At 39.1% G+C, this 13,327-nt stretch overlaps 1 protein-coding gene across 1 annotated transcript in view; it reads left to right on the top strand.

Annotated features, from left to right (window-relative positions):
• Positions 1–13,327, top strand: part of tdrd12 (tudor domain containing 12) — a 75,941-nt gene that overhangs the window by 32,872 nt on the left and 29,742 nt on the right. The window contains exons 17-22 of the mRNA XM_078401536.1: positions 378–569; positions 1,864–1,992; positions 7,544–7,661; positions 9,387–9,526; positions 10,692–10,894; positions 12,698–12,800. Of these exons, the coding sequence (XP_078257662.1) occupies positions 378–569; positions 1,864–1,992; positions 7,544–7,661; positions 9,387–9,526; positions 10,692–10,894; positions 12,698–12,800 (885 nt within the window). The remainder of the gene's footprint in view (positions 1–377; positions 570–1,863; positions 1,993–7,543; positions 7,662–9,386; positions 9,527–10,691; positions 10,895–12,697; positions 12,801–13,327) is intronic.

Raw genomic sequence — 13,327 nt, forward strand, 5'->3', positions numbered from 1 at the left:
AACCCAGCTGTTCTCGTCTGTGTCAAACTGCTTGTATTGTTGGGGATGGACTCATCAGACAAGTGGGTTGCATTCCATCGTACCCTGTGGTGACCCTTGTAGATGGCGAATAGATTCAGTTGGGGACTTGTCTTGTTAGAGATGATTTTTTTTAAAATGAAAGGCTGAAAATGCTGTTCCTGGGCTGTCCTGTTCCATGTAGTTCCCATGTTTATATTCCAATGACGAAGCTACATATTGTCAGTGGTAGTAATCTATGAAGTTCAAACTGAAATACATTTTGAAATGTTGCTGATAATTAATACTGCTTCAGGCAGAAACAGAAATAAGCACACTTTCATAATAGAAAAAATATACTGATTAACTTTCGATCATAGGTGACTACTATCTTGCAACACTTCAGGGAGGCTACTAATGTTCCAGAAAGACTGTCAACTCCACAACAGCTCATAGCTGTAGGAAAGCAGTGGAGAAAAGAAATGGAAATTTTGGTTAAGGAAAGTCATAGTGATCCTTATGTTGTTATATCAGCCATGGAAGAAGCTGCACTTTATGGAAGCGTACATCAGGTTTGTATCAGAGAAGCTTTTTTCAGAATGGTTTGCTTCACTGTTGACAAATTATTTATTTTCAAAATTTTGGACTCTGATATTGTAAGATCTATATTGTTCTGTGTTTTGTACTCCAACATGTTAAGGAGTAAACACGAAAATAAAGTGTGCTTTTTTTTTTGAAACTTTAGAAAATATAACAAATGTGACAGGTCAAATCTCAGCAGGGCCAGAATCAATATTGTTGTTGGGGTTTTGGTAGTGCTAGGGTGGATTTAAACCAGCTTGACTGGGAGATGGAAACCTCAAAGGTAAGTCAGGAAGGAAATGCTAGAAAGGTAGAGAGTGAAATTAAACAGCAAAAACAAAATTGAGCAGCAGCGGTAGTAAAAGGTCAGAAAATGATAAAATTACAACATCAAAGGTTCTGTATCTGAATGCTTGCTATATTTGTAACAGGGTAAATGAATTAATGACACAAATATAAGTAAATGGTATCATTTAACCCGAACCCTAATTGGCTGCAGGTTACCACAGCTGAAAAATAAATATTCCAGGATATTTGATACGTAAGGAGTAGCATTATGGAAAGCGGGGTGCTAAAGAATTATTAATAAGGGAAACAAATTGGTGTAATGATGAGAAATGATCTTGGTTGCTTTAAAATTAGGATCAATTTAGGTCAACTGAAAAAATAGCAAATGGTAGAAAGATTAGGCTCATTATTCATACCCCCCAAGTAGTAGTTGTAACATTAGGGGTGGCATAAATTTGGAAATTAGTGACGCATGTAACAGCAAAAATACATACTTAGTGGAATCTAATGCGTACACGTCAAATTCAATGTAATAAGGTGGAAGATCAGTTCATTGAATATGTTCCGGAATGTATTCTCTCTCCATCTCTTTCTCTCTTTCTCTCTCTTTCTCTTTCTCTCTCTCTCTCTTTCTCTCTCTCTCTCTCTCTCTCCCTTTATCTGTGCGCTGTGGACGGTTTCATTGTAATGTTATAATCTTTTGTGGACGGTTTCATTGTAATGTTATAATCTTTTTTGACCGGATTTCACTGTACCTTGGTACACGTGACAATAATAAAATGAACTAAACTGTCTTTCACTCTTTTTTTCTCTTTCTTTTCCCCCCTCTCTTGAGAATTAGGAGTGTTGTGAAAGTGGATGTGCCCAGTACTGCCTGCATTTCATGAATTTCATGAAAAGATGATTTTATTTATAAGGTTCTGTGTAGTAATTGGAAATAATATTTTTGGGAATTTTATTTGCAATAAATGTTTCTTGATGATGTTTCTACATTAGATAGTGCAGCTTTGTCTAGACCACGAGAAAACATCACTGTTATTGACCATATTGGACTTTACCTCTGAGGTTGTACAGAAGACTCTAATTTTTGCTAATTGTGCTGAGGAAGTGGATCATTTGTTTAAAGTAAGTAATCATGGGTGACAATACATTTTGAGACGTTCACAAGAATACAACAATCAATTTTTATGTAAATTGCCACGTCAAAAATAATGTACATCTTCGCGTGGCACGGACTGATAGTTGTTTAATAATTTGAAATTGCATACATTCTTTTGTTGCATCCGAACTAAATTGGAGAAAAAGTTCTTCATGAACATAGAACGTGAAACAATACAGCACAGGAGCACGCCCTTTGACACAACATGGTGGCTGCGCCGAACATGATGCCAAATGAAACTAATCCCATCTACCTGCACATGATCCATATCCTTCTGTTCCCTGTTTATTTATATACCTATCTAAAAGTCTCTTAAACCCCACTCTCATATCTGCTAACTCCACCAGCCCTGCAGCGCATTCCAACCACCATTTCTTTGCCTTTACAATTTAACACATTGTCCCTGTTCCCCAAGACACGATGCTCAGGTTGGCTGGGTTTTTTTTTTCAGAACATCCTTTTCTGCTTTCCCTGTGCTCAGCGTCAGAGGAATTTTCAATGCAGATGTAAATTCTGTCAGCTATGTTCCTGCACCAACACCAACTGGGTGTCCCAATTTTAGCCTGATTCCAAATCACAGTTTCACTTTATGTCACCCAGTGCTCTTTGTTCCATTTCTTCTATTTAACTTTTTCTCTTGACTGTTAACACTCTACTACAGTATGCAGTGATTAACTTAATTTCTTTCGAATGGCAAAGTGTTCTTTCACCAACCCATCAATCTTAATGTTTGGTGACAATGAAGAGAGCAGAAGGTGGTGGAGGGAGGATTTTTATCCATGTACCTGTCCAAATGTCTTGGAAAGATTATTATAGTACCTGCCTCAACTACCATTGCTGGCAGCTCCATCCACATACCCACCACCCTCTGTGTGGAAAAAGCTGCTCCTCGGGTACCTATTAAATCTTTCCCCTCTCACCTTAAATCTATATCCTCTGGTTCTTGATTGCCCTACTCTGGATAAAATCCCTGCCACGATATTATACACCTCTGCAAAATCACCCCTCAGCATCCTGCACTCCAAGGAATGGAGTGTGGTCTTGTACTAGGCTTGTATTCACTGGGGTTTAGGAGGATGAGAGGGGATCTTATAGCAACAGACAAAATTATAAAAGGACTGGATAAGCTAGATGCAGGAAAAAAGTTCCCAATGTTGGGCGAGTCCAGAACCAGGGGCCACAGTCTTATAATAAAGGGGAGGCCATTTAAAACTGAGGTGAGAAGGAACTTTTTCACCCAGAGAGTTGTGAATTTGTGCAATTCTCTGCCACAGAGGGCAGTGGAGGCCAAATCACTGGATGGATTTAAGAGAGAGTTAGATAGAGCTCTAGGGGCTGGTGGAATCAAGGGATATGGGGAGAAGGCAAGCACGGGTTATTGATTGTGGACGATCAGCCATGATCACAATGAATGGCGGTGATAGCTCGAAGCGCCGAGTGGCCTCTCCCTGCACCTATTTTCTATGTTTCTATGAATAAAGTCCTAACATCCCCAACCTCTCCCTAAAGCTCAGTACCTCGAGTCCTGGCAACATCTTCAAAAATCTTTTCTGCACTCTTTCCAGCTTAACAACATCCTTCCCATAACAGAATGATCAAAACTGAATACAATACTCCAAATACGACCTCATCAACACCTTGTACAACTGCAACTTAACATCCCAACTCCTATACTCAATACCCTGACTGATGAAGGCCAATATGCATAAAGCCTTCTTGACCACCCTATCTACCTGTGGCACCACTTTCAGGGAACAAAGTACCTGTACTGCTAGATCCCTCTCCTCTACACACTCCCCAGGGCCTTGCCGTTCAATTGACAATAGGTGCAGGAGTAGGCCATTCGGCCCTTCGAGCCAGCATCACCATTCAATGTGATCCTGGCTGATCATTCTCAATCAGTACCCCGTTCCTGCATTCTCACCAAAGCCCCTGACTCCGCTATCCTTAAGAGGTCTATCTAGCTCTCTCTTGAAAGCATTCAGAGAATTGGCCTCCACTGCCTTTAGAGGCAGAGAATTCCACAGATTCACAACTCTGACTGAAAAAGTTTTTCCTCATCTCCGTTCTAAATGGCCTTCCCCTTATTCTTAAACTGTGGCCCCTGGTTCTGGACTCCCCCAACATTGGGAACATGTTTCCTGCCTCTAACGTGTCCAATCCCTTAATAATCTTATATGTTTCAATAAGATCCCCTCTCATCCTAAATTCCAGTGTATACAAGCCTAGTCGCTCCAGTCTTTCAACATACGACAGTCCCGCCATTCCGGGAATTAACCTAGTGAACCTACGCTGCACGGCCTCAATAGCAAGAATATCCTTCCTCAAATTTGGAGACCAAAACTGCACACAGTACTTCAGGTGCGGTCTCACTAGGGCCCTGTACTACTGCAGAAGGACCTCTTTGCTCCTATAATCAACTCCTCTTGTTATGAAGGCCAACATTCCATTGGCTTTCTTCACTGCCTGCTGTACCTGCATGCTTTCTTTCAGTGACTGATGCACTAGGACACCAAGATCTTGTTGTACGTCCCCTTTTCCTAACTTGACACCATTCAGATAATAATCTGCCGCCTTATTCTTACCACCAAAGTGGATAACCTCACACTTATCCACATTAAACTGCATCTGCCATGCACCCGCCCACTCACACAACCTGTCCAAGTCACCCTACAACCTCATAGCATCTTCCTCACAGCTCACACTACCACCCAGCTTGGTTTCATCTGCAAATTTGCTAATGTTACTTTTAATCCCTTCATCCAAGTCATTAATGTATATTGTAAATAGCTGCGGTCCCAGCACCGAGCCTTGCGGTACCCCACTAGTCACTGCCTGCGATTCTGAAAGGGACCCATTTATCCCCGCTCTTTGCTTTCTGTCTGCCAACCAATTTTCTATCCGTGTCAGTACCCTACCCCCAATACCATGTGCTCTAATTTTGCCCACTAATCTCCTATGTGGGACCTTGTCGAAGGCTTTCTGAAAGTCAAGGTACACTACATCCACCGGCTCTCCCCTGTCCATTTTCCTAGTTACATCCTCAAAAAATTCCAGATGATTAGTCAAGCATGATTTCTCCTTCGTAAATCCATGCTGACTCAGAACGATCCTGTTACTGCTATACAAATGCTCCGCAATTTCTTCTTTTATAATTGACGCCAGCATCTTCCCCACCACTGATGTCAGACTAACTGGTCTATAATTTCCTGTTTTCTCTCTCCCTCCTTTCTTAAAAAGTGGGATAACATTAGCTACCCTCCAATCCACAGGAACTGATCCTGAATCTATAGAACTGAAAAATGATCACCAATGCATCCATGATTTCTAGAGCCACCTCCTTAAGTACCCTGGGATGCAGGCCATCAGGCCCTGGGAATTTATCAGCCTTCAGACTGATCAGTCTACCCAACACCATTTCCTGCCTAATGTGGATTTCCTTCAGTTCCTCCGTCACCCTAGGATCTCTGGCCACTAGAACATCTGGGAGATTGTTTGTATCTTCCTTAGTGAAGACAGATCCAAAGTACCGGTTCAACTCGTCTGCCATTTTCTTGTTCCCCATAATAAATTCCCCTGCTTCTGTCTTCAAGGGATCCACATTTGCCTTAAGTATTTTTTTCCCTCTTCACATACCTAAAGAAGCTTTTACTATCCTCCTTTATATTATTGGCTAGCTTACCTTCGTACCTCATCTTTTCTCCCTGTATTGCCTTTTTAGTTATTTTCTGTTGCTCTTTAAAAGAGTCCCAATCCTCTGTCTTCCCGCTCTTCTTTGCTATGTTATACTTCTTCTCTTTTATTTGACTTCCCTTGTCAGCCACGGGTGCGTCTTACTCCCCTTGGAATCTTTCGTCTTTGGGATGAATTGATCCTGCAACTTCTGCATTATTCCCAGGAATACCTGCCATTGCTGTTCCACCGTCTTCCCTGCTAGGGTCTCCTTCCAGTCAGATCTCGCCAGCTCACGCCTCTGTAATCCCCTTTGCTATACTGCAATACTGTCACTTCCGATTTTCCCTTCTCCCTCAATTTGTAGATTAAAACTTATCATATTATGATCACTGACTCCTAATGGCTCTTTTACCTTGAGTTCCCTTATCAAATCAGGTTCATTGCACAACACTAAATCCAGAATTGCCTTCTCCCTGGTAGGCTCCAGTACAAGCTGTTCTAAGAATCCATCTCGGAGGAAATCCACAAACTCCCTTTCCTGGGGTCCAGTACCAACCTGATTTTCCCAGTCTACCTGCATGTTGAAATCTCCCATAACCACCATAGCATTACATTTGTGACATGCCAATTTTAACTCTTGATTTAACTTGCACACTATGTCAAGGCTACTGTCTGGGGGCCTGTAGATAACTCCCATTAGGGTCTTTTTACCCTTACAATTCCTCATTTCTATCCATACTGATTCTACATCTCCTGATTCTATGTCACCCCTTGCAAGGGAGTGAATATCATTCCTTACCAACAGAGCAACCTCACCCCCTCTGCCCACCTGTCTGTCTTTTCGATAGGTCGTATGTTCCTGAATATTCAGTTCCCAGCCCTGGTCCTCTTGTAGCCATGTCTCTGTAATTCCGACAACATCATACTTGCCAATGTCTAACTGAGCCTCAAGTTCATCCACTATTTTTTATACTTCGCGCATTTAAATACAACACTTTAACTTCGGTATTCGCCTCCCTGTGAAGATCGTGCCATGGTTTGATTTCCCAAGTTGCAACACCTCACACTTACCTGCATTAAACTTCATTAACCATTCCTCAGCCACCTTGCTCAGCTTCCCAAGATTCTATTGTAATTTTTGATAACTATTTTCTTTATCTATGATACCACCCACTTAATGCCTTGCTGAAATTTATCAGTAATTTTTCTGAACTTGAGGTTCTAGATCTTGAGAACTAAAACAGATTCAGTGTGCCTGGTACATGACCTCTCTGAAGAAGGGTCTTGACCCGAAAGGTCACCCATTCTCTCCAGAGATGCTGCCTGACCCGCTGAATTACTCCACCATTTTGTGTCTATTTTCTCTCTCTGCAATAAAGTCTGATTTGTACCTCGTTACTTTATCTTTTTCATGCATTTGTTTAATCTTCACCTATCCCATATAAGGAGGCAACAGGTGGAATGAGCATAAACCATTTTGATCAAATGGTCTTTTACTGTAACATGTTCATTACAATTCAGGTTTATTTCTTTTCCATTCAATTGCATTCTATTTTAGTCATTTTTGATAACCTTTTACTCTGATTGTAAAATGTTGACTTTTGCATTTTTCAATAAAATCATACCATTTTAATGAATCTTGAGGCATGTTTTTGCTGAAATACATTGGATACAAAATAAATGATCTCATTTGTAGGTGTTTGAAATTTGTGCAGGTTCAATACTGAATTACTGTATCTGGAATATTTACACCTGAGTGAATTTCTGGCTCACTGCATAACTCAGATAACCCTGGATTTAAAACTAGTGTTTATTTGAATTCCTTTTGGTCATAAATTCTAGGCTTTGGAGAGCAATTCAAATTTCTGCATCAAAGCCCATGAAGGAATAAGCTTACAATTGAGCCAAATAATGGAACAGTGGAACAATAAATTCAGCCCTGGCACACATGTAATATTAGGTATGTATTTTAATAAGCTTCCAAAATGTGCAGAGAATATATTCAATTTAAGTATGTTCGTTAATGAAAATCTTTTTTACAAGTTGAAAGAAAAAAAAATGTAATTAAAAATATTTTTAAAAAGAATGGATGGCCCAGATTGGTCATTACTATGTCCTGCAAGTTCAAAAAGATAATCTTAGTACAAGAACAAATAAAATGGTGAATTATTACGTTATTGCAATATTGTGTCTAACCTTTACATTTAAATGATCATACTTTTTTGTTTGATACTTGATACCATGGAAGTGTATTGTACACAGTCACAAAATGGAAATGGTTTGGTTTGTTGGTATTTTCGTGTGTACAGAGATAAAGTGGAAACACCTTTGCATTCTACCGAAGCAATTCACACTTTGAGAGCATCAGATGGTGCAAAAGAGAAAGTAAACAGTATTCAGAATATAGTGTTCTGGCACAGCAAGTGCACATTTTTTTTAAAGTGCAATAATGGCTGCAATGAAATAGAGTGGAAGATTGGGAATTCATCCGTGGCATATGAGTAGTCCATTCAAGAGTCTGATAACAGTGGGGATGAAGCTGTTCTTGAATCTGGTTCATGCTTTCAAACCGTTGTAATTTCTGCCCAATGGGAGAGGAGAGAAAAACATTATTGTGGTGTGAGTGGTCCTTGATAATGTTGGCTGCCTTCTTGAGGCAGCGCAAAGTGATGTAGATGATGGGGGAAAGAGGAAAGCGACAGGGAGGCTGGTTTGTATATTGAGCTGGGCTGCATTCACATCTCTGCAAATTCATGTCTTACGAAGAGCAGTTGCCTCTACCAAACCGTGATAGGTTAGAATAAAATGCTTTTGATGCTGTGTATGTGGAAGAGTCACTGGAGACATGATAAATATCCTTAGCCTCCTGAACAAGTAATGCAGTTGGAAAAGGAAAGAACTGCAGATTCAGGTTTAAATCGATGGTAGACAAAAGATGCTGGAGTCATTCATCAGGACAAGAAGCATCTCTGGAGAGAAGGAATGGGTGACGTTTAGGGTCAAGACTTCAGATTTATCAAACTTCAGTCTGAAGAAGGGCCTTGACCCTAAACGTCACCCATTCCTTCTCCAGAGATGCTGCATGTCCCGCTGAGTTACTCCAGCATTTAATGTATCTTAATGCAGTTGGTATGTTTTTTTGGAAGTACTGTCAATGTGGTTGGACAAGGATTAAGCTTCAAGTTTTTAAGTGTACATATCACCAACATTTATTCCTTGTTGATGGAGACGGATGGAGACGGAAGCATATAGTCCATCTCACTTCCTGAGGTGGATGAGTAGCTCCTCCTTTTGCTGACATTGAGGGTGTAGTTGATGTCCTGACATTGTGCTAATAAGCTCCCTATCTCTTTCCTGTATTTCATCTTGTCCTTGTTCAAGATCTGGCCTATTTCAGTGGTGCCATTGAAGGCAACAATGTTGAAATTGTTGCAGAGGATGTTTGTCGCCTATCTTTTGTCAGGAAGGTGAGGATCCAGTTGCATAGGGGGTTTCTGAGTCCTAGTTCCAGGAATGTGGAGATGTATTTGGTTTGTCATTGTTGCTGTGCCACAATATTAATTGTCCAAACATTTTGCAGGACTTATTTGTTGTATTCAAAAGAAAATCTTTGCATAATAATGCACCATAAATTTTCCAGTACATTCAAAAATCTTGAATATCGTTTTAAACATTTTCCCAACAGTCACAACAGATGAGTGCCTCCACGCGCTGGGAATTACAGATGCCACCAGTGTAATCCATTATAGTTTTCCTTCATCTCAGGAAATATTTGGAGCTCGCCTGTGTTGCATGGTCGACAATTTTAAGAACCTGATTATAGAGGTATTGTTAATTTTAAGGAAAAATGCAATTAAATTTACGATTTTACAAGACAAGTTCACTAATGCTACTGTTATAATTACAATATAATTATATTGCTACCTCCACAATATGTGTTGACGTTGTAAAGAGCTACACATCTATTTATAATATCCAGTCCCAACGTTTTAGTGTGCTATATTACTAGAATCATTAAATTCCACATTGTTTCCTATTCAAATCATGTTAATCGTAATTTGGTATTTTGCAGGCTTGCATAGTTGCGTCAAATGGCCATTTGAATTGGATCTCCAGATTGCTAACCATTTTAACTCCTCTTCCCATTCTTATACTGACCTTTCTGTCCTGGACCTCTTCCATTGCCAGAGTAAGGCTACATGCAAACTGGAGGAACAATACTTCATATTCCGCTTGGGTAGCTTACAACCTAACAGTATGAACATTGAATTATCCAATTTTGAATAACTAACCTCCAAACACCCCTTCTATTTTTTTCCTCTTTTCTTCCTCTTGTCCTCCTGGATGTAAACCTTTCCCTCCCCATCCCCATTCCACTGATATTCAATCCCTGGCTTCATAATGAGTACGTACCTCTTCTATCCTTATCTCCTCTTCTCACACATTTTATCTTTTCATCTCTGGCCTTTGTTCAACCATCTGCCAATCAAATCCACCCTTACCTGTATCCACCTGTTATTTGCCAGATTTGTCCTCCCTCCACTTCTCTTCCAGCTTTCTTCCTCTCCCCCACCACAGTTGGTCCGAAGAAGAGTTCCAACCCGAAACGTCGCCTATCTATGTTGTCCAGAAATGCTTCCTGACCCGCTGAGTTACTCCAGCACTGTCTTTTTTTGTAAACCAACACCTGCAGCTAAATGAGGAATTTACTAAAATTGGCTTGAAAGGTTCAGAGGATGCTAAAATTGATGCAATTTCTAATTATGGTTATTTTAGTAGCTAACTATGGTTTTGTTGTTTTTCTTTGAGGAAGAAATTAGAGGGATTGATGTGAATTCGATAAATTTAATTTCAAATTCTTGGAAAAATATCAACAATTTTTGTCTTGTGCAATTTGTTTGGTATTACCTTACAGCTAAAGATATGTTTAGAACCTTTAACAAATTAGACTCTTCCTATTATGATATAAAAATATTATTTTTAATACCAGGAATCAACTCTTCAAACCCAGTCAATTATAATAATGAGTGACAAAAATGCTCCTCAAATAGTCTCCTTTCTTCAGTACCTAGAAAGAACAGAAGCCAAAATTCCTACTGAATTGTATAAGTTTATTTCTAACTTGAATGACAAAGATGACAATTGCTATGACAAATCCCTATGTCAATACCTCAAAGCGTATGGAATCTGCAGGTAAGAAATTTATTTAACAATGATTTGCTTTGTCAATTTAAGGAAAGTTGTGGGAAATATCTTGGTAACTACAATGATGAGGCTTTACCATTATTCGCTGGAGGGAAATACCACAATGTGTCCATTATTTTCTGGAAAAGATGAATTTATAATTGGTTATCATTAGATGCTTTAGCTCTGGGTCACATGAAATACCAAGAATATCTCAATTTATTTATAACATCCATTACAAAAAGTGTTCACTTGATCAGGGATTTTTCATGTAATTAACTTGGGTTTGATACCTGACAGTGGAATATCAAATTTCAAGTTAAGCATAGGTGTAATCCACTCTTATTTTTGAATTGAGAAGTTTACAACAGATAAACTTTGTTTAATTGCTGATGTTTGTTGTATGTGCAAATGACAATTATATGACCTTGAAAATGATTCCATTTTAAGCAGTGTAATGTAGATAAATGTGAGGTTATCCACTTTGGCGGCAAAAACAAGGAAGCAGATTATTATCTCAATGGTGTCAGATTAGATAAAGGGGAAGTGCAATGAGATCTGGGTGTCCTTGTACACCAGTCTCTGAAAGTAGGCATGCAGGTACAGCAGGCAGTGAAGAAAGCTAATGGCTTGTTGGCCTTCATAACAAGAGGATTTGAGTATAGGAGTAAAGAGGTCTTTCTGCAGTTGTATAGGGCCCTGGTGAACCACTTCTGGAGTATTGTGTGCAGTTTTGGTCTCCTAATTTGAGGAAGGACAGCCTTGCTATTGAGGCAGTGCGGCGTAGGTTCACAAGGTTATCCCTGGGATGGCGGGATTGTCATATGAGAAAAAATTGGAAAGGCTGGGCTTGTATTCACTGGAGTTTAGAAGGATGAGAGGGGATCTTATAGAGACGTATACAATTATAAAAGGACCAGACAAGCTAGATGCAGGAAAAATGTTCCCAATGTTGGGGGAGTCCAGAACCAGGGGCCACAGTCTAAGAATAAAGGGGATGCCATTTAAAACTGAGGTGAGAAGAAACTTTATTACCCAGAGAGTTGTGAATTTGTGGAATTCTCTGCCACAGAAGGCAGTGGAAGCCAATTCACTGGATGAATTTAAAAGAGAGTTAGATAGAGCTCTGGGGCTAGTGGAACCAAGGGATATGGGGAGAAGACAGGAACAGGTTACTGATTGTGGATGATCAGCCATGATCACAATGAATGGCGGTGACCTTCTGCACTTATTTTCTATGTTTCTAAGTTCATCAAATAGATTAGCTAGTGTTGTACATACAATTATTTTTTAAATCAAGAGTGTATAGGAACAAAACTAAATGATTTTTTTGCTGTTTAGTACATTTTCCAATGTTCGATACCATGGGTCCATTCTTAAAAGTGCAATATTTTCATGCAAGATGGAAAATGAATTAACGTGCCTTGATTTAATATCTCTAAAATAAAAGGGGTCATAAAAAGTTTGAAGACTTTTTGTGAGTGCATTCTGCATATCAGCATGGTATTCTTAAACCACATGTTAATATTTGTGTAGATGCACTTTTAGCCTCCTTAATCTACGCCTACTGTAAACAACTTGATTTTGGTATCACAAAGGAAATTAACTCTTAATTTGGAAGATTTACAATAAGCAATTCAAAGTGTTTGTATAAAAGTAATTGCAAAGACATTTAAATTTCTTAAAATAAATTCCCGTCAGACATGGTTGAGCCGTCGCTGAGGTTTGATACTTCTTTCATATTTTATAATCCATATCAGATGGACAAGATTCCGTAAAAGTTTTACTCTAACGTGTCAATGTCCATTTCAGAGACATTAAAACTTGTGCAAGTCGTCATAAAATTCACCCAAATATGGATAAACCACGGCGCCTTTCAGATAAAAAGTGTTTGCCGTCTCAAGGATACGTTGAGGTAAGCTTGTTTGCAATTTATTTTTGTGCCTTAATTTGTGGACATGATTTAAAGTTTTTGTTGCATTCTCTCATTCAGCTTTCTCTTTTAGAAATTAGCAATATGAAGATTATTTCCACAATTGTGTTTACTAATGACAGTAATGTTCTGGGTGATGGCTAACTTGCACAGCAGCTTCAGTTAATCCCGTTGAAAGCTAATATTTTACAATTTACATGCATGCAACCTAACTGATGTTGAATTAATGAGGTTTTTTTAATGTGAAGATGACATATCCATGTATCAACAGAGTTTTGAATTTAAAAAGTTTATGATACTTGTTTTATCCCATAATGGTTTTCTGGTAAATTTGCTGACGTATTTTCTTAAATTACAATAATGGCTGCAACTGAAAAGTACTTTGTAGACTCTACCATTTTTTAGATTGCTGGGCTGCCAAACCTCCACTTTTTTAATGCAATTTTTGTATTTAATCCTTTTGGTCCCGAAGAAGCAATTGTATTTGTAAGCAGGTAAATGTGCTCATA

Source organism: Rhinoraja longicauda, chromosome 6 (assembly GCF_053455715.1).
Source record: "Rhinoraja longicauda isolate Sanriku21f chromosome 6, sRhiLon1.1, whole genome shotgun sequence".
Taxonomy (NCBI): Eukaryota; Metazoa; Chordata; class Chondrichthyes; order Rajiformes; family Arhynchobatidae; genus Rhinoraja; species Rhinoraja longicauda.